The 20,000-nt window shown below is 42.0% G+C and overlaps 1 protein-coding gene across 1 annotated transcript in view; it reads left to right on the forward strand.

Annotated features, from left to right (window-relative positions):
- Positions 1-20,000, forward strand: part of tle2b (TLE family member 2, transcriptional corepressor b) — a 101,195-nt gene that overhangs the window by 72,915 nt on the left and 8,280 nt on the right. Inside the window, 9 exon segments of the mRNA XM_034223522.1 lie at positions 1,959-1,975; positions 5,398-5,538; positions 9,261-9,314; positions 14,188-14,355; positions 15,295-15,339; positions 15,907-16,039; positions 16,902-17,071; positions 18,463-18,539; positions 19,628-19,877. Coding sequence (XP_034079413.1) covers positions 1,959-1,975; positions 5,398-5,538; positions 9,261-9,314; positions 14,188-14,355; positions 15,295-15,339; positions 15,907-16,039; positions 16,902-17,071; positions 18,463-18,539; positions 19,628-19,877 — 1,055 coding nt within the window.

The following is a 20,000-nucleotide window of genomic DNA, read 5'->3' on the forward strand; positions in this document are numbered from 1 at the left end:
GAAAATACCTGTCTATGCTGCCCCAGAACGCCTCGTTGGACATTTCTCTTTTTCTTCCTGGGTACAGTGACGTGCCCATACCCAAATGGACCCATTGGTCCAATCCGCGGACTTCCTCACACACACACTCAATCTTTTCTCAGCTGCAGCTCCGCCGATTTCTCCTCCCTGAGACGGCGGGATGCGGCGAGGCTGTGAGTCGGTGTGTGTGTGTTCGGGCTGGGTTTTGCTGTGTCTCGCTGTCTCGCAGACGGCCACTGGGCTCACAGGGAGGGGGGGGGGGGGGGGCAGGAGCTCCAACAAGCCGTTTAGGACAGAGAGCAGCGGGGAGTTAGGATTTGACATTTACACGATCTAGCCTTCTAATGAAGAAATTAAAAACTGTTTATGTTAAAAGGAAATACATCTGATCCTTAGGGTTACATTCAGTGGCAGCAGGCTTCAATTACCTGGAGGACATGAGCCGTTTGAAGACTAAAAGTTCACTGGAAGTTGTCTTTAATTGATATTAGAGAAACAGCATGATATTTCCAGCAGGATTGGCCAGGGCAGTTTAAAATGTGTTCATTACATTTGCTTTTAGCCTGACACCACAAAAACTAATCTGCAACCCAACAGTTCATGGTTGATTTCTAAGACCGTTGATCAGCCGTAGATAAAAATGCATTTCGGCGGAGCTTCAACTAATTAGAGCAGCGATACATAACGTAATTCATGGTCAATATAAAGAAAGTGTTGACAGGTTATTTTTTGAAAATCTAGGAAGTTACTCATCAGCAGCAGCCTTCTTTTTATATTATTCTTTGGGGGAAATGCCTCAATGCTCCTCTTCACAGTCAAAGCCCTATATTTAATAAAGTATATATTATATTTCTTTCCAAAGGGGAGGGACACCAGACACATTTACCAGAGCAAATAAAACATGAGCTGATATTTTAATCTGGTTCCAAGCCAGGACGTTTTACTCCCTTATAGCCCTAAAACATATCATATCTGCAGTTGTGTCAGGTCAGTGTACACACAAGATTTCAACATTGAAAATCAATTACACTATCCAAAATGTTGAGAAGAGATGTAGCAAGTTCAATACAAGCGAGATGGAGTAACAGACTCTGGGAAATCATCCAGAATGATACCATCAGATACCCCGCATGCAAGTATAATCTTTTTCCACACAAAATGTTTGTATATCTGTATTTACATTGAGATTGAATTTGCATTGAGATAAACTTTGACAGCAGCTACAGAATAAAAACATCATTTTATAATCTTAAACCAAAATGCACGAGACATACATCATTTGTGACTGCCGGCGTTTGCATAATTTGTACAGCGAGTCATCTTTTGGACTGAATTTGAACTCCCCTTTTCAGATTGACGTTATAATATGGACGGACGTATTCATGGCATGGCACTTGTGTGAATGCACAAGAAACGCTTTCTCCCAGTGAACTCTCATTCACCCCAATAGAATATCTTATCTCTGCGCTCTGTTGCAGGCAGCGTGCCAAGAGAGACGTTCTCATGAATAAACCCAGAGCTAGAAAGAGAGGAAAAAAGACGAAGGAGAAATGAGTATAAAAAGGGAACGAGATAGAGAGATCAATGTGTTCAGAGTGGCGTGCTCAGCATCTGGGTGAGAGCTTATGCATGTCTGCAGCTGTGTGTGTTTCTGTTCTTGCATACGAGAGGAAGAATGAGTGAAAGGATAGAGAGCGTTGAACGAGGCAGCGGAGGAAGACAGAGAGCTTTGTCTGAGAGGGAGGGGAAGATAAAGAGGACGCTGAAATCAGGAACAATAGCTGCGCTGTATCGTTATTAGAGAGGATAAGTTGGAGTTCAGTACAACCTTGGCTGACTGGGGACTGTTGTTATTATTATCACCACTGACGTCAAATGTTCTCTCTTTTTTCCCTTTTTCTCTACTCTCTTATTTACCTTTCTCCGCCCCATCCCAGAGGGAGCGCCCAGCAGGGTGAGTATTCATATGTGTGCACAGTAAAGCGTCATATTGTCTGTGTGAGTGTGTTTGTGTGTGTGTGTGTGTGTGTGTGTGTGTGTGTGTGTGTGTGACATTGATAAACTGAGGGAAATGGAGACGCACTGTAAAGTGGCCTCTAAAAAAAACCTCTGGGTACAGCTGGAGCTCTGCCAGGAGAACGCAGCTCAACGCTAGCACAATATCTGCTCAGTGCTTTCAACCTTGAGCTGCTCAAGGTTTTTACTTCACTCGTGAGCTCACAACGTTTCACTGTTATCTGGAACAAAGTAGAAACTCAGAGAATGGATGAACAAGCAACTGTTTGCTCATCAGCGCCAAAAATGTTCTGGTAATCTAGAATAATTACTGTGAACAAGTGAAAGGATTAAAACCTAGTTAATGGCAAATGCTGCCAAGAATACACAGCATTTGGTCTGTGTAGAAACTCCAGCTTGGATCCAGTATAACACGCCAACAATAGGGAAACTGTAAGGGTTATAAAAGTGTGTACTTGATTGAGTTTTTTAAGAAATGATCCCCTGATTTACAGATGTCTCTTTCCCAATGTAAGTCAATTGGAAAAAGTATTGTTGGGCCCTATGACTTCACGGATTGACACAGAAGTTTTAGTACCACTACAACTACTGTATTTGCTTCAACTTCCAAAGCACTTCCTTAAAGGGGACCTATCATGCAAAAATGCACTTTTGTACATCTTTTATACATGAATATGTGTCCCCGGTGTGTCAGGGAACTCACCAAGTGTCAGAAAACACAACCCTCTCTCTTTTCCTCCATACCCAAATCTCTAAAAACGGGGCTGCAACGGATCTGATACAGACTGATACAGATTTGAAATATCTCTGACGTCAGAAACAAGGAGCTCCGCCTATATGGGCAACTCTCCATCTATCAGGGGAATGGGGGGTTGCTGTGGCATGGTAACAGCATGGTAACAGTATGGTAACATGACGCTCGTGCCTCGCCCCCCTCCTTTGCAGGGGGGCGTGGTCAGCTGCAGCTCATTTGCCACAGAATCAGCCCTTGCAAAAGCAGCGCTGGAAAAGAGCAAATCGAGCGAAATAAGGCATGGCTAAAATGCATGATCTGTTTGGTATTTTGAAAAAAAAACTTCACAGACATGTTTTATATCGGTATGGCCCTACAATATATTATTCAAATATAGCATGATAAGGTCCACTTTAAGGTCAGAAAAACACCAACATTCACATTGCTGAGAACCATATGAAAATATGTTTCTCAGCAGACCTTGATCTTTTGCATTGATCAGGAGAGCATTCAAGTCTATTTTCTAACTCAATTGCAAGTTGCTGTAATACCGATGTTGACATCATGTCCTTTTAAGGTCGTAGGCAAGAACACACTTTTGCTGAACAGATTTACTTTCAAACTTGCAGCATTTTAATTAAGTGTGAAGGTGAGATATCATGTGACCGTATGCTGACTCAGGTTACCATAATTAATGGGCTTAAAGATAATAATAAAAACCATCCTTAGAAAAATGTAGTGAATGCAACCTGCCTCACAGGTTTTGCACACATTTTATGCCTCTGTAGTTAAAAGTCCCTGTTAATCGCCTGGATAATTAATGGAGTGCAAATCGTCTGAGTGAAATTCAGTGGACGTCTATAGCTTTCTCCCTGGCTGCAGATTTCTCTGCTTTCTGGAAAGTGTGTGAACACTCACTTACTGTAGTGGAGGACAGCTGGCCTTCATCAGTGTAACTGTTGATAACACACAGAGAGAGGGGGGTGTGGAGGGGGGGGGTGGAGAGTGAAATTGAAAAAGGAACGAGAGAGAAAGACTAAAGAGGAAGAAAAAAGACATAGAAAAGTAGGAAGGGAAAGGTTGTTAAAGAAAATACCAGCAAGTCTTTGTTCTGGCTTTTATTGAGAAATGAAAATGATTTAAGAGCGCTACTGATTTCACTTTCCCTCCCTCTCTCTCCGTCCGCTATGAAACCCCGAGCATAATTTAATTGCTAAACACAATGCTGATTGTTAAGCAGCAGGAACATATTTCTCATATGAGAGCTGAGGTCTTGACTGAACGAAGCCAAGTATTACAGCATTTGGAAAAGAGGGAGGGGAGAGATGCATATCAACTGGCGTTTTCTCAAAGAGACCAGTAAAACATGTTGGAATTTTAAACGGAGGGGAAATAGAGGACAGGAGAAGAGGGGGGAAAGGCGGAGGAGGAGGAGAAAGCAGAGAGGGAAGTTTGTTGAGTTGCACTGAGGTCCATTGTGTGGTTTCTCCTCCGTCCAGCGCTCCTTCCTGTCGGCCCCGTGGGCTCTTTCCTGTGTGACTCATTGGTGTGTTAAACCCACACTGAGCTTGTCCCCCCCCACAGGGGACAGAGAATGACATGTGGCCCTCACCGAACCTCTGGCCCCAGCGTAAAAAACAACACAATGCTTTGATTTCGTCTTTTCTCAGTGCGAGCGCCAGGCCAGGCTGTGTTGTAAATATGCCGGCACAGCTTTATTGCCAAATAATGAGAGTCATATTTTACATTAGGACTGTGTGTGTCGGGGGGGGAAGAGCACTAATTAGCTTCGTACGCTGTCTTGTGCTTCTATGGCTACGGTTTAAACCTGTGCCTACGTCTGCTGTTCTCGGAGTGTGTGTGTGTGTGTGTGTGTGTGTGTGTGTGTGTGTGTGTGTGTGTGTGTGTGTGTGTGTGTGTGTGTGTGTGTGTGTGCTTTCTGTGGTGTGTGTTTGCTGCTCAGTGTGTTCTACCTTCTTTACCCAAGCTAATGTCTACAGATCCATTGTGTGAATGCTTCTTAAAGAGGCCCTATTAGGCCATTTGGGGTTTTCCCTTTCCTGTTCTGTGTTGTAAAGGTTTTTGTGCATGTAAATGGTCTGCAAAGGCTAAAATCCCTGTGTTCCCTCCAAAGGTAGTTTCTCTCCCACACACTCCCCCTTCTGCCTGAAACCATTTCAACTCCTACTCCTTTGTTTACTTCCATAACATACACTGTAGTGACATCACTATGTAACACTCTTTGTTTGGCTAGCGCTCCAACACATTGTAAGTGATAGGCTAAGAGGTAGGACAACTCTGAGCAGTTGACCAATCCCAACAGAGCCCACCAGCTAACCAATCAGAGCAGACTGGGCCCTGGTTTCAGACAGAGGGTGAAAAGAGGTGCCGTAGCACAGGCAGTATGAGAAAAATAAAGAGCTTTTTGAACATTAAAGCATGTAAACACGTCACAGTAGAGACACTAAATACAAATATGAACCTGAAATGAGAATAGTAGGACCAATTTGATATCATAATCAGTACTTAGATTTTGTTCCCCCTTGTAAGTGTGTCTTTCAAAGTCTGTCTCTCAGGAAGTATTGCTAAGAGATTGTGTGTTTACAATTGTGTTTTTTCTCTTTCAGAGTAAGTCAGTGTCATCAACTGACAGTCAGCCCAATGAGGAGCGGCAGGGCCCGTCAGGAGGCTACTCCTCCTCTCAGGGAGGAGCCGAGGCCAAGAGGAGGCGCTGCGACGACAAGGAGCCTCTCCCTCCACACTCCTATGTATGTGTTTGTTCTCCTCATAAGATAACATTTAATATAGTTAATATATAAATGATGACCATAGGTTGAAGAAGGGTAAAAATAAATATACACCTAGATATAAAAGTTAATCATCTATTTGTGTCGCTATCTGGTTTCTATATTTCAAGTATGTTTGCTTTTTTAAATATAAACTTCTTTGTTGAATTTGTTTATTTTTATTACTACTTTTATTACTTTGAAACGTCTTTCCTGAGACTGCTAATGAAAAATATCCTTTAAGCTAACTGTGGCTCATTTTAAGGTTTTTAAACGTGTACTTTCCTCGTTACTAAACAAATAAATACATGTATCAATCATTAAACATATAAATATGCAACAAATTGTTCATATTAGATGCTACTAGTGTGCTATTGATTTGCATTTTTGCATCATTATCACAGAGTAGTTTAAATAAAGCCACATACACACACACCAAAATGTCACAAAGGGCATCTCTGTGGTCATTTAAGAGGTCGGCCATGACGTTATTGGCCACACAGGGTTCCCGGGGGGCCCGGGGCCAATTGGAGCCGCGTTTGGATGCTGGGATGGGGAAGAGGAAGGAGCCGCAGGCGATGTAGCGCCAGCAGAGAGACGGCCAAGGCAGATAGCTGTAATGAATTAGACGGCTGTGTGTTTGCGCTCTGGAGGATTGATTGACACCGGGAGTCTGTCTGTGGAACACGGCCTCCAGCTAAATCAGTTTGGCATCAACAACAGCAGCGCTCCAAATCTTCCCATTAGTTCAGAGCGAGAACAAGCACAGATAGTTTCCACTTTCTGGAGCTTTTTCCTCTCTTGCTGGCTGTCACATTACAGCTCCCTGTTCTCTCTGTTTTCCCTTCTGCTCCGTCTCTTTCTCCCCACCTTTCAATTTCACTTCTTTTCCCTCTCGTCTAGATTTTTTCTTCCAACTTATTTTGTGATTTACTTTTTCCTCTTTCCATTCCTCTCTCTCTCTTACTGTATGTCTGTTTGCTCTTAGATGTCTCTTTCACTTTATCACCATCCCTCAATTTCACTATTCTTCCCACTCTGTCTTCTGGATGCTTCTTTTTTTCTCGTATTTCTTCTTTTACTTTATCCTCTTGACCTTCCTCTCTTTATCTGTTTGCCTTTCTGCTCTTTTATATTTCTGTCACTACTTTAACCTCTCAATTTTCCTCTTTTTTTTAATCTCATTTTAAATGTTCTCCTTTTACTTTCTCTATCTTTGCATTCCTGTCTTTCTCTATCTTTGCATTTCAGTCCTTGTCCTTCTCACTCTCTGTCTTCCTGCTGTTTCTTTGACCTTTATTTTCCTCTTTTCATTCCTCTTCCTCTGTTTGCCTTGTTTAGTTCAAGGTTCAAGTTTCTTTATTGTCAAACTAACATAGCTACAGAGTTATAATGAGAGAATCCTCATCCTACTACACATTCAAGCACAGTGTTAAAAAGTGGCTCATTGAAAACCAACAGTGTCACTGATGTGTGGGTGTAGGTGTTAGTATGAGTGTGTATTGTGAATATTTTATTTATTATCATGACTTTCTCTTATCTATATTCAGTGATGTCATCTATTGTAAATATGTACAATGCTATAACAATGTCGTGGTATTTTTATTATTGCTTTTAGGATGTCTATCACCATCTGGCAAAGGGACAATCGATGAAAACTAGCCTTTTGGCTAATTCGAGTACTTTTACATATTTTTAATATGTTGATTAATGTACACTGTCCCTTGTTTTAAATAAATCAATTCAATTATGTCGTTGAAAATCTTAGGTCACAGGCTTCTCCAACAATGTGACACAATAATACAGATAAGCAGACAATATTAAAACAATATTAAAGTATACTATATTAAAAGTAATACAAAAGAAAAATAGTTCTAAAAAAAGTGGAATAGTGCAATACGAGTCGATATACAGGGGTGCACATAACTTTCTCAGTGAGGTACTCAGATGAGTACCTGGAGTCAGTGTTTGGTACTCCAACTTCTGGCTCCACTCAAGCTTATTTGATGAAGCCCTCTGTATCGCGAACGTCAACGGGTGGGGGGGGTCGTCCGGTGATCTAACCGCCTTCTGGAAAAGCTTCACAAGTACGTCGGTACGCAAATGCGCTTTGTGACACCAGTTATGTGCACCCCTGTCTATATACAAGATATTGGAAAGATATATTAGATAATAGATCAATAATGACTAAGTAGCAGATGAATGTTGTGAAATAGTTTCAGCAGTTCAGTTGTTTAACAGTCTTATTGCCTGCGGGATGAAGCTGTCTCTGTGTCTGGTGGTATTAGTCCGGATGCTACGGTAACGCCTTTTTTGTCACCACATCTCAATTTCTCTACTTTTCCTTCTCAATATCTTTCTTCTCGCTGTTTTTATCTATTTTGCCTTTTCCTTCCTTCTTACTTTCCTCTTTCGTTTCCTCTCTCTGTCCGTTTGCCTTTCTGCTCCTATATCTCTCTTTATCAACCATTCTCAATTTCAATACTTTTACCTCTCTACCTTTGTGTTCCATCTCATGTTGCATGTGTTCCTCTTTCCATCCTCCCTCTCTCTTCGCCTCTCTTTGTGTGTCTCTGTTTTTCTGCTCTCTGAATAGACCGTAGACGTAGCCCTGTTTTGGCTCGGTATAATTAGGTGCTGATGTCACTCCACACTGATGTCAATAGAAATATCAGGCCATGATCACATCAAAGCGCTGTTGCCATGGTGACTAAGTGCCAGAAAAAGGGAGAGAGAGAGAGAGATATATAAAGATGGCTAGACCAAAAGGGAAAATGTGCCATCAGTGGAGAAAGAGCAACTGTGTGTGTGTGTGTGTGTGTGTGTGTGTGTGTGTGTGTGTGTGTGTGTGTGTGTGTGTGTGTGTGTGTGTGTGTGTGTGTGTGTGTGTGTGTGTGTGTGTGTGTGTGTGTGTGTGTGTGTGTGTGTGTGTGTGTGTGTGTGTGTGTGTGTGTGTGTGTGTGTGTGTGAGAGAGTGAGATGCTTGGTGATGCAATTGGAAACAGGACTCAGAGAGACACGAGGAGAGCTGGAGCTTTGATGGCAAACACTGACGGTTTATTTGGAGTTACGGCCGGAGAATTGACAAGACAGGTCGTGTGTCACGAGTTGACACAGCGGCTGCCAAACCAATTCTGAAGAACTCTTTCTGCAGCTCGAGGTTTCAACTAGTTCGGAGTGTAATAATCAACATTCTTCATCAGAATCTAACTAGAGTCCATAGGAAAGAATGTGCGCCAGGGAGCCTTCGTCCCTGAACAGTAAACTACCTCATGGCGGCTTGTGCTCTGTCATAGACTGGCAACAACAATGCGCCCAAGCTGCCCCTCCTTAAGTGAGAGCAATACCCAGAGCCGTAGAAGTTAACTATGCCATGGGAAAGGAGACAGTGAGAGGAGAAAACGATTAACTGTGTCGAAGGTTGAATACCTAAGCAAATTATTCCCTAACAGTGTTATATGTTGCATGGAGGACAGACAGTGGAAAGAAGCAAAGAGCAGCCAGTGTGATATTGATATATCGATCTGTGTGTAGACGTGTGTGTGTGTGTGTGTGTTCTTTGTGCGTCTCCATCTTTATTATTAAAGTTCTCAATGTACACTTACAGTATACTATATCTGTATGAGGGATAGAGAGATAGAAACCAACAAACCAGCTGACATTTGGAGAATATCTAACCTTTTTATGTCTTCTTTGCTCCTCAGGACAGTGATGGAGACAAGAGTGAAGACAATCTCGTAGTGGACGTCTCCAATGAAGTAAGTCACCTATCTGTGTTTGAATTGTTTTTTGACATCCTTAATCTAGTGGCTGATACATTATTATTAACTGTGGTCTTCTTGCATGTCGAAGGGTTTGCTTGTAGAGACAACACACAGAAAAGTATTACTCTACTGGGGTCGTCCCCGTTTTAAGCTCATTCAATTCTTTTTTACATCCGAAAACTTGGTTCACTCTTTCACTCTCATCAAACCTGTCCTCAGCTGCAGCGGGCAGATCATTTCAGAAAAAGAAGGTTATAGCTGCTGCATGGCACATATAGCATTAAGCTCTTAAACGTGGTCGAGCATTCAGCAGATAGCTAGTAGGGTATTTCCCTCAGGGGAAGATGGAGACCAAAACAGCTAAAAGGAGAGAAGGCGTTAATGAGTGTAAGTAAATAGGAAAATATGTGCTAATAATTGTGCAATATCAACTAAAAAGTGACCTGCCCATCCAAACCAATCATCTAATCTAAGCTTTTATTAGTGCGAAAGTTCAAGTAACTTTATAAATATGCCATCCTTCACTTGTTAACTCTTAAGCATACCCTTTTGAGGTGTATTTGGTAAACTGCTTTATCCCAGAAATATTTAGATAACATATTGGGTTGTCTAAAAAAAGACAAAACTAAGTGTTTAGTCATATCAAATAATCTGTGGCTGTGATTGGCAATTTTGTATTTAGAAATCAACAACACGTGTGCATTTATTACATTACATTGCATTTAGCTGACGCTTTTATCCTAAGCGACTTACAATAAGTGCATTCGACCAAGAAGATACAAACTTGAAGAAAACAGAATCATATAATCAGGTTTCATAGAGCCAACACATTTCAAGTGCTACTCAACTAGCTTTAGATAAGCCAGTCCTTTATTAGTTTAAAAGTGCTTTGTTAGTAATTCTATCGCTCGAAGTGGAGTCGAAAGAGATGAGTTTTCAGTCTGCGCCAGAAGATGCTTTCTGCTGTCCTGATGTCAATGGGGAGCTCATTTCACCATTTTCAACTGTAGGGTTGTTTTTCTTCAATTCCTTGGCGATTGTAACTAATAGAATATGAGTATGCTGGACATGCATGTGTGGTATCTCCTTAAATACTTACAAAACTAGCAAATGATATATCTTAAATTCTATGAATCTTGAAAGAAAGGGTTACCTTCTGTCTACTTATCGCTTAATAACAAAGTTTGTCAATGGGTCACACTCCCAAATCTTCATACATGTTGACCACACTCACTGAAGCAGAATTGTTATTAGTTTCTTCAGAGCAATTTGAAAATATTCAGCCTTCACTACCAATGTTTTCTCCCAATCCTCTCTCTCTCTCTCTCTCTCTCTCTCTCTCTCTCTCTCTCTCTCTCTCTCTCGCTCTCTCTCTCTCTCTCTCTCTATCTCTCTCTCTCTCTCTCTCTCTCTCTCTCCTCCCCACTTCCTCTCAGTCTTTCTGCAGGAGCTGTTCATCCCTGTTTCAGAAACATGTTTGCTTTCCCTACAAAGCCAGAGTTACACACAGCCTTTATCCTACAGAAGCTCTCTGCAGCCCAAACATGAATAACACATGAATCCATCGGACCAGTGCTGCTCGCGGGAATAACTATAGATGTACTTTGCTCCGCTTGTATCACCTCTCCGTGCTCTGCATAACCCTCACTGTCGGGCTGTCAATAGTTCAATCTCACACACACACATCCTGTAGGGGAACTGTGTGTGTGTGTGTGTGTGTGTGTGTGTGTGTGTGTGTGTGTGTGTGTGTGTGTGTGTGTGTGTGAGAGAGTCAGATTGAAATATATCTTACCTCACAAATTCATTGTATCATCAACAATTTTTAGCTTGTTTCATTATTTATTTTTACAACTAATTCAATTTGAATACAGACAAAGTAATGAAAATGTGAAAATAAATCCCAATTTGGGATCTATATAGTATAACATTATCTGAAATGTATAAATGAGACTATTTCTTTGCTGTAGATTAATAGATCAGAATCAGAAACGGGTTTATTGCCAGGTAGGTTCACACATACAAGGAATTTGACTTGATGTCGTGGTGCATACATAAAATATAAAACAAAAAATCTTTAAGGACACTGTAATAAAATATAGTTAAATAGCAATAAAATAGAGCAGTAATTTACAGCGAAATAGATTGCAATTATAGAATATAAACTATGAAATAAGAATATGTGCAGTAAGCAGTATTTGAGCATTAATGTAATGCATATAGAGACTACGTTGTGGCAGAGGTAAAGTGTTAGTGGGGGGGCCGGGCCTTGTTTAAGAGGCCGGTAGCGGAGGGGAAGAAACTGTTCAGGTGGCGAGAGGTTTTGGTCCTGATGGAGCGCAGCCTCCTGCCAGAGGGGAGGGAGGTGAACAGTTTGTATCCAGGGTGGGAGGGGTCGGCCACTATCTTCCCTGCCCGCCTCAGGTCGTGGAGGGATGGCAGATAGCAGCCGATCACCTTCTCTGCAGAGCGGATGACACACTGCAGCCTGCCCTTATCCTTGGATGTGGCTGCGGCGTACCAGATGGTGATGGAGGAGGTGAGGATGGACTCCATGATGGCAGTGCAGAAGTTCACCATCATCGTCTTTGGCAGGTTGAATTTCTTCTGCTGCCTCAGGAAGAACATCCTCGGCTGTGCTTTGATGAGGGAGCAGATGTTCTGCTCCCATTTGAGGTCCTGGGCGATGATGGTGCCCAGGAAGCGGAAAGACTTCACAGCAGTTACTGGGGAGTCACACAGAGTGATGGGGAGCGGGTGGGGCTGCGTTCTTCCTAAAGTCCACAACCATCTCCACTGTCTTGAGAGCTCCAGGTGGTTTTCCCCACACCAGGTCACCAGATGGTCCATCTCCCACCTGTAGGCAGACTCGTTCCCACCAGAGATGAGTCCGGTGAGGGTGGTGTCGTCTGAACTTCAGGAGCGTGACAGACTGGTGACTGGAGGTGCAGCTGTTGGTGTACAGGGAGAAGAGTAGAGGGGAAAGAACGCAGCCTTGAGGGGAACCGGTGCTGATGGTCCGGGGCTCAGAGACGTGTTTCCCCAGCCTCACGTGCTGCTTCCTGTCAGATCAATCCTATGGTCTGTTAGATATCAGAAAAATAATCTTAAAAAGAAACATCCATATATATTTACTGTTGTATAATGAAGGAGATATTTTATAGCTTAAGAAGTTGGAACTAGTTTGATTTGCGTTTTTTTTGCTTAAAAAATTACGTATCCAATAACCAATCAATTTACAGAGTAGCTGCAAATTAGCCTCCTTTTTCTGAACACCAACAATTCAAGTAATGCTTTCAGCTCTACACCTACTGTATATCCACGACTAAACAACATTGCATTTCAGTGTTTGTTTCGCCTGCTTGTTTTAATGTCAATCATCAAGAGTAACCTGGGTTTGTGAAATGTGAAATGATATGTAGCTGCTTCAGCGTTCTGCTGCAGTTTCCTTGTAAATAGAAAGAGCTCCTATGTAAGCTCATTACCAGCAGCTGCTATTTGTGTTCTCTTTTGGTGAACACACACACACACACACACACACACACACACCATCTCCTCTAATATACCTCTTGTTTATTTCTGTTCTCTTTCCCATCTTCTTGAAGCCTCTCTTCTTCCATCTCCTCTCCTCCTCACCCTACCTCCCTTCTCTCATTAGATAACTGCAGTCTTCATTTAATATATGCAAAGCCGTTTATGCCCCTGGAATATTTGAGTTCTTTAAATACTTCACGCAGTGTACAAAAATATGTTTTATCTGAGCCCGCTGTTTTTTGATATTGCACACAAAAGCGGAACCGGTCTCTTGTGTGATTTAGAAACTAGTACAAAAGTGTAAAGAACAGAAAATGTGACAAATGTGGGTAATGGCAGAAAAAGAGACGCACATTCGCTGGTGTGTGTGTGTGTGTGTGTGTGTGTGTGTGTGTGTGTGTGTGTGTGTGTGTGTGTGTGTGTGTGTACTTTAGAGAGAATCTGCATGAATGTATTTAAAGATACATGCTACCATATGTGTGTGCATTTTCACATTCTAGTGGCTACATGCCATGCAAATGTCTCTGTGGTTGTTTGAGTAGATGTTCTGGTGTGTGTGTGTGTGTGTGTGTGTGTGTGTGTGTGTGTGTGTGTGTGTGTGTGTGTGTGTGTGTGTGTGTATGTGTGTGTGTGTATAAAATGTCAGTGCTGATCACTGTGCCCGGTGAGAAGTGCTTACTGCAGCACTTTGTTCTGGGGGAGGCAGCGCTGGCTCAACAGTGTCTCCAGTGATGAAAGCAGCTGTAACAGCAACATTATCTCCACACACCACCGTGCAGACACAGTGACAATCTCTGCTCTTCCATGTAATGTTCCCTGAGTCTTTCAGAAATCACCAAACAGACGGCTGTATCTGCCCATTACAGAAGAATCTGCTGCATTTTAATTGCTGCTGCTCATATTTGAGCCATGGATGTGTACTTATGTGTCTTTATTGTATCACTAAGTGTGCTTTTTTCTCTATATTTAACATATATGGTCATATTTTCAGTTATGGTTGATTTGGTGACTCCCTTGTTATTGGTGGTAACAGCAACCAGGTTTATTACTAATAATGAGAATCTAGTTTTCGGGATATTTACACAAAACCTAGACACAAACAAAAGACTACAGTAAACATGTGATAAATACTTACTATATAATAATTATGATATGCAACTTGAAGCATTTAAAGGCTTCCATCTTTAATCAGAAAAAGTCATTTTGATGCAATGCTGCAAAAAGGACTTGAGTGCAAAAAAGCTGAGTCATTGTGTGACCTTCCTGAGACTGAAAAGATAGAAACAGCAGAACTTGAGATCGCTTTTCAACCTCTCTTCCGATGCTTGTCGTCCAGGAGCCGAACTCCCCTGCCGGCAGCCCCCCCCACTCGCCCCACGGGAACGGGCTGGACCGGGCTCCCACTCTGAGGAAAGAGCTGCCGGGCTCCTCTAGCGCCGGAGAGGCCCCCTCCCCCCCGAACCCCCGCAGCCCCACCCCAGGGAAGTCCAAGGACTCTGCCCAGGTGAGACTGAATGATACTTAGGAAGCGGCTGCTCTGTGTTGACGGGACATCTGATCTCATACTTTCTGATGATCAGTGCTGGAAGAAGTACTGAAAGCTTCTTTTTTACATTTTATGGAATATAAACAGGAATGAAAAAAAAAACACAGACAGGCATGGAAAAATAATACAAATTGGGTCAATGAGTCACTTTGGTATTTGTGTAGTTCAGGGGTCTGCAACCTTTTTGACCAAAAGAGCCATTTTGTCCCCTTTTCCACCATTTTTTTTTGTCTGGAGCCGCAAAACATATTTGATAGCTTATAAAGTTGTATATATTGTTACATGGACAGAGGGTGTCGTTTTTCTCATACTGATAATCTGAACAATCTGTGCTGTTGTATTTGCTGTAAAGTGTCTCTACTGTAGGCTATTTTTATTATATGTACAGCACTTTGGCTCGACCAAAAATCGTTTATAAATGTGCTATATAAATAAAACTTGATTTGATTTGACATAGGCAAAAACTACAGTATTTTGAATTGATTATTTATTACATTATAGAAAACTGTTTACCTCTAATAATAAACAAATAACTCTTATAAGGAGAATTAAAAAGAATACACAGGTCTACTTTAAAATAAATCAACACAGCACTTGGGGAGTCCTCTGCATATTTGAAGAAAATGAATATAATTAAAATGGGCCCACTTTGAAATAAATAAAACATATAGCTGCGCCCTAAAAAGAGTTAACTGATTGAATTATGACTGAAGATCGTCAGCTGTCTTCCTCTTCCGTGTTTTTCCTCCAACACGTAAAGGCTGCAGCACCTTTGACAACTTCTCTCCACATATCAAACATACCGGTAAGCCAGCATCGTTTGCTGTGAAAGCATATAACTCTGTTCACGCAGAATTAAACCCTCCGATACTTTTCTTTTCTTTGATTTATCCATAGTTCGCTCATCGAGCCGGGGGTCAGGTTATTCGCCTGCAAGAAAAGGTGCTGCGGGACCGTAGCAGGATATGACGCATATTTTAGTTGACCTAATTGAAACCTTTTTTTTTTTTTTTTTTTTACGTGTCACAGTATCACTTCAAAATACAAGATACGAAACATTTTCAACCGTGCAACAAAATATAAATAGTCCTACAAACATTTTTATTTAATTTCTTTCTTATTTTTGTCTAAGCTCAAGAGTAGAGGGCTTAAAGACCCGGCATCATAATATACTTAAAGTACCAAGCGTAAACTTTTAAATGTCTGCATTTACATTATGGTTATTGGTGCATTAATGTATCTATCACATCTGGTAAAGGAGTGGGGGTTTGAATCCTCTACTGTTTTGGAATAAATAGTTATTGTCTTATTAAATGTTGCTGACAAGCCACTTGGATGATAGCTGTAGCTTTGCCAGAAACACCGTCATGGATTTGAATCAAAATTAATAAGTGATCATCATTCTGAACGTCAGCGTATAGAATGAGGGCTTAGGTGTGATAAGCCGTATACCTCCCAGGACAGATCAGCCATGATTTGTATTGGTTATATTTCATTTCTGACTTTAAGTCTCAGTCTCCATTGTCCAAGTCTGGCACCCCGTCCCCGTCCCACCGAGAGGCCCTGACCCCCGGAGCCCCGGGCCCCAGCACCTCCTGCCTGCGTCTGGTCAGCAAAGCAGCCTCCAGTGCAGACTCTCTAGGTGAGGCTGGGGATATAAAACCTTAAATCTATGTATCCTATGTTTTGATTGTGTTTTTACTGTGTATTGTGTTTTTAGCACTTCTTAACACGTGGCTTGTGTTATTGTGTATTTATTCTTTTATGATTCCTATGATGTTTTAATGTTTTGTCAAGCCCTTTGTGACTATGTCTGTGAAAAGCGCTTTATAAATACATTTTACTTACTTTACTTACTTAAAAATTGCCCTGCATATTGTTACCGTTGACAACATAGTTTGTAAACCACTAATTCAGAAAGCTTCTCAGGAAAAGCCAACTTCAAATGGTGATATGATTACATACATCATTACATAGTGGAGAAAGCTTTAGCATTACTCATAACCTTTCATTTAGCTGCTCCACTTGAGCTCTTTTTCATATGTTTTAAACTGAACGAGAGCTCTTTGAATTGAACTGTCATGGCCAGAATGGGATTTGCTCTGAGTATTCCTCTGCCCTTCATGCCCTACATCCCTTTGTCCCCCAGTTTTCCCTTTTCCTGATTGTTTATGGTATGAAATTACTGCAGAATATTCATGCAGTTTACGGTTTTTCCTCCCAAAATATCTTGATTTTTGTCAGTGCAAAGTTAAACAAAATGCCTCCCCTTGGGCCTGATATTTTAAATACACAAAGCCTCAAAATACAGTTGTATCATTGGACTCTTGAGCAAGTCTCAACAGCTCTCTGCTCCTGTGGCCAGCAATGAAAACCATTGTTTTACCTGATAGCGCAACAACTCAAATGTAATAAAAAAAAAACCTCTGTAATTGTGTTTAGATTCCATGTAGTGTTTCACCTCCTTCCTTCATCCCCTCCTTCCTCTTTCCCTCCCTCCCCAGCTCTCCGCAGTCCCATGTCTGTGCCCCCCGGTTCATACCCAGCTCATTTTGGCGTGGTGTCCCATGCAGGACTGAACGGAGAGCTGGCCAGCCCAGGAGGCTTCGGTGGGGCTCTGACTCTCTCTCCACAGATCAGCGCTGCAGCCAACGCCTACTCCCGCAGCCCCATGGTGAGTAAAGGCCAAATGGTTACTCTAAGTCCAGGTTTGATTTCAGCCTCAGTTCTATACCCTCATTAGTTTGTTTGTACCCTCTGACTGTTAAAAAAGCTCAATGTGTCCTGTGTTGTCAGGTAGAGCATTCATTACATGATTAAAGTGATCATGCTTACATTAACTTATTCATTTTGATAGAAAGGGACAGTCATGGCGAGAAGTTTTGTAATTGATAAGACTCACAAATGCAAATCTGTGTAGCACTCCTGAAATACTTTCTTCAACATGCTCCAATCATTTAAACGTCCAGCATGGCAAACATGAACGTAAACAACAGGAAGCAGCCTCAGCCGTTAAATCACAGTGTTCACAGTCTCTTATGGCCGACATGTAGTAACATGTTTGTTGATGTGGCCTGGCGTTAGTGTAGCTACAGTATTTAGCTGCAGGTCTCCCTTGAAAAAGAGATCATTGATCTCAATGGGATTTTACCTGGATAAATAAAGGTTTTGAATTTGAATTGAATTGAATAGCTCCCAGAAGACCCAGCCTAAGGCAGGATGTACACTGCGGTGCCCCTTCACCACCCTGTCATCAGTCTGGGGGAAGGCAGTATGCTCATAACATCACACATTAGTGTCAGCACAGTAATATGCACACACTTCAGCAGAGTTTCAGACTGCAGTCAGCCCGTTGTTTTAATGCTGAGTCATTTTTGGGATTACATTTTTACTTCAACTTAAAATAAATTCAGTTGGATCATTTTACATATGCTTTGTCTGTACGTGCTACACATTGAATTAATGTTGCCCATAAATCAGCTGCATTTTAAGATGCTCTGACAAAAATGTCCACACCCTTTCGTGGTGGCGGTTTACGCCTTAGGAGGTTGACATTTTGCAATTAGGTCAAGTGTTTGTCACGTTATCAGTCTTGAATGCATTCACATGTGGATACATGTCTGTACAATGGTTGAAGCTATTGCAAATCCACGCCTTTCTAAAGAGGACATGTAAAAAAAAAACTCTTTTTTATGCACATACATTTGGGTTGTGCCATTCATATTTGGCTCCACTTGCTAAGTCACATAGGTTTATTCAAATGTACATCCCTATCTCACTGACTGCTTGAAAACTACCTCTGCAAAGGTGAACCATATTTTCTCAAGCCTATCAGAGCAGACGTAAAGAGACAGGCTCGAAATTAAGTCTTTCTGAAAGATGCTAAAAATTGTTTTTTTCAGACAAAATGAATGTGTTTTTTTTAACATAAAGGCATGTAAACAGGTTATAGTGGAAACCCAAATAACTTATACTCACCTAAACATGACCATCATACAGTTTGTCCTCTTTAAGTCAGTCCGTGTAAAGCTGTTAATTATTCGTCCACTCTTTTGTCTCCTCCAGGTGGCGTATGAGTCTCGGTCTCACCTGAGGGCCCCGGGGCTGTCCTCCTCTCTGCCTGGTTCCTCTGGGGGCAAACCGTGAGTATTCACACTGTCCATATTTCATTTAGGATTGAGAACGGGGTGTTAGTATATTTGGTAGACACATTTTCAAGCCTTTAATTACTATTTGTCTGTAAACATTGAGCTGCTGCACATTAAAGCATGTAAACATTTCATTTGCATTTGTTGGAGGAAATCTCAGTCTGGGCAGTATGTGAAAAATAAAAGGCTTTTTAAACATTAAAGCATGTAAACATTTCACAGTAGAGGCTCAAAATACATTCTATGTCCTCTTTGACGGAGGGTGACAGTGTTGAAAGCGGGAGATAGCAGCAGATCTGTGCAGCTCTGAGCTAAACACAGCATAACTTTCTTTTGTTTTCATTGGAAAGAAATGTGAATGCTGAGCGAGATAATCAGGGCAACTTAAATACATAGTTAGACACATAAGATTGCTCATACTTTACTGAAAACTCGCTCAGTGATAATCACATTTTGGATTGGATGAGAACCCAAATAAATAGTTTCTCCCATCTGCAGGATTTGGGGTTTTCTATTCCCCCTGTGCTTTTCAGCGTTGCACATTAACCAAAGACATATATTGTAGAATTGCATGCGCCCAGCTCACTTTCTCCACGTCCACTCGGCTGTGCAGACTGTTGAATGAGGTTGTTTTTGTCATTTGTTGCAGAGCAGCAATTCATTCTTGCGGTGCTAATTTGAAATCATAAAACAGCCTGGGTCTCCAACAGCTACACTATTGATCGGCCATTAGCAATGCCACACTGCCTCTGCCCTGTAATACAATCTGCCATTATGCATCCCCGCCTACAGCTACAGTGGGGCTAGTAATTGCCAGAATTCAGGCAAATATGACTGAAGATCCAAAGCCATTACCGTTGCAGTCTCAACTCTCTGCTTTGCTTGTAGCTGTTAGTGCATTGTGTTTACTTACCTGTTGCTCGCCTCCTTTCTCATTGATTAAAATGATTGATTCCATCTTCTCTGTCCTGTCTTCCTCCCATGTATCCTTCACTGTCCTCTGCTGTGCCCTCAAAACTCTGTTTAATTTTAGCTCTTCACTCCTGACGTATTGATTTATTTCTCTTTCTGTTTCTGCGCAGAGCCTACTCGTTCCATGTGAGCGCAGACGGCCAGATGCAGCCGGTTCCCTTCCCCCCCGACGCCCTGCTGGGCCCGGGGATCCCTCGGCACGCCCGTCAGATCCACACCCTGAACCACGGAGAGGTGGTGTGTGCCGTCACCATCAGCACCTCCACCCGCCACGTCTACACCGGAGGAAAGGGCTGCGTGAAGGTGTGGGACATCAGCCAGCCGGGGAGCAAGAGCCCCATGGCCCAGCTGGACTGTCTGGTGAGAGGAGACGAGAGAGGAAGCCAAACAGGCAGAGTGTGTTTAAAATAGAAATGGATTCACAGACACACATTCACACATCAGGCTGCAGCATTGTTTTGGTTATGTCATTTTTCCTCATAG

This window comes from Gymnodraco acuticeps, unplaced genomic scaffold (assembly GCF_902827175.1).
Source record: "Gymnodraco acuticeps unplaced genomic scaffold, fGymAcu1.1, whole genome shotgun sequence".
Taxonomy (NCBI): domain Eukaryota; kingdom Metazoa; phylum Chordata; class Actinopteri; order Perciformes; family Bathydraconidae; genus Gymnodraco; species Gymnodraco acuticeps.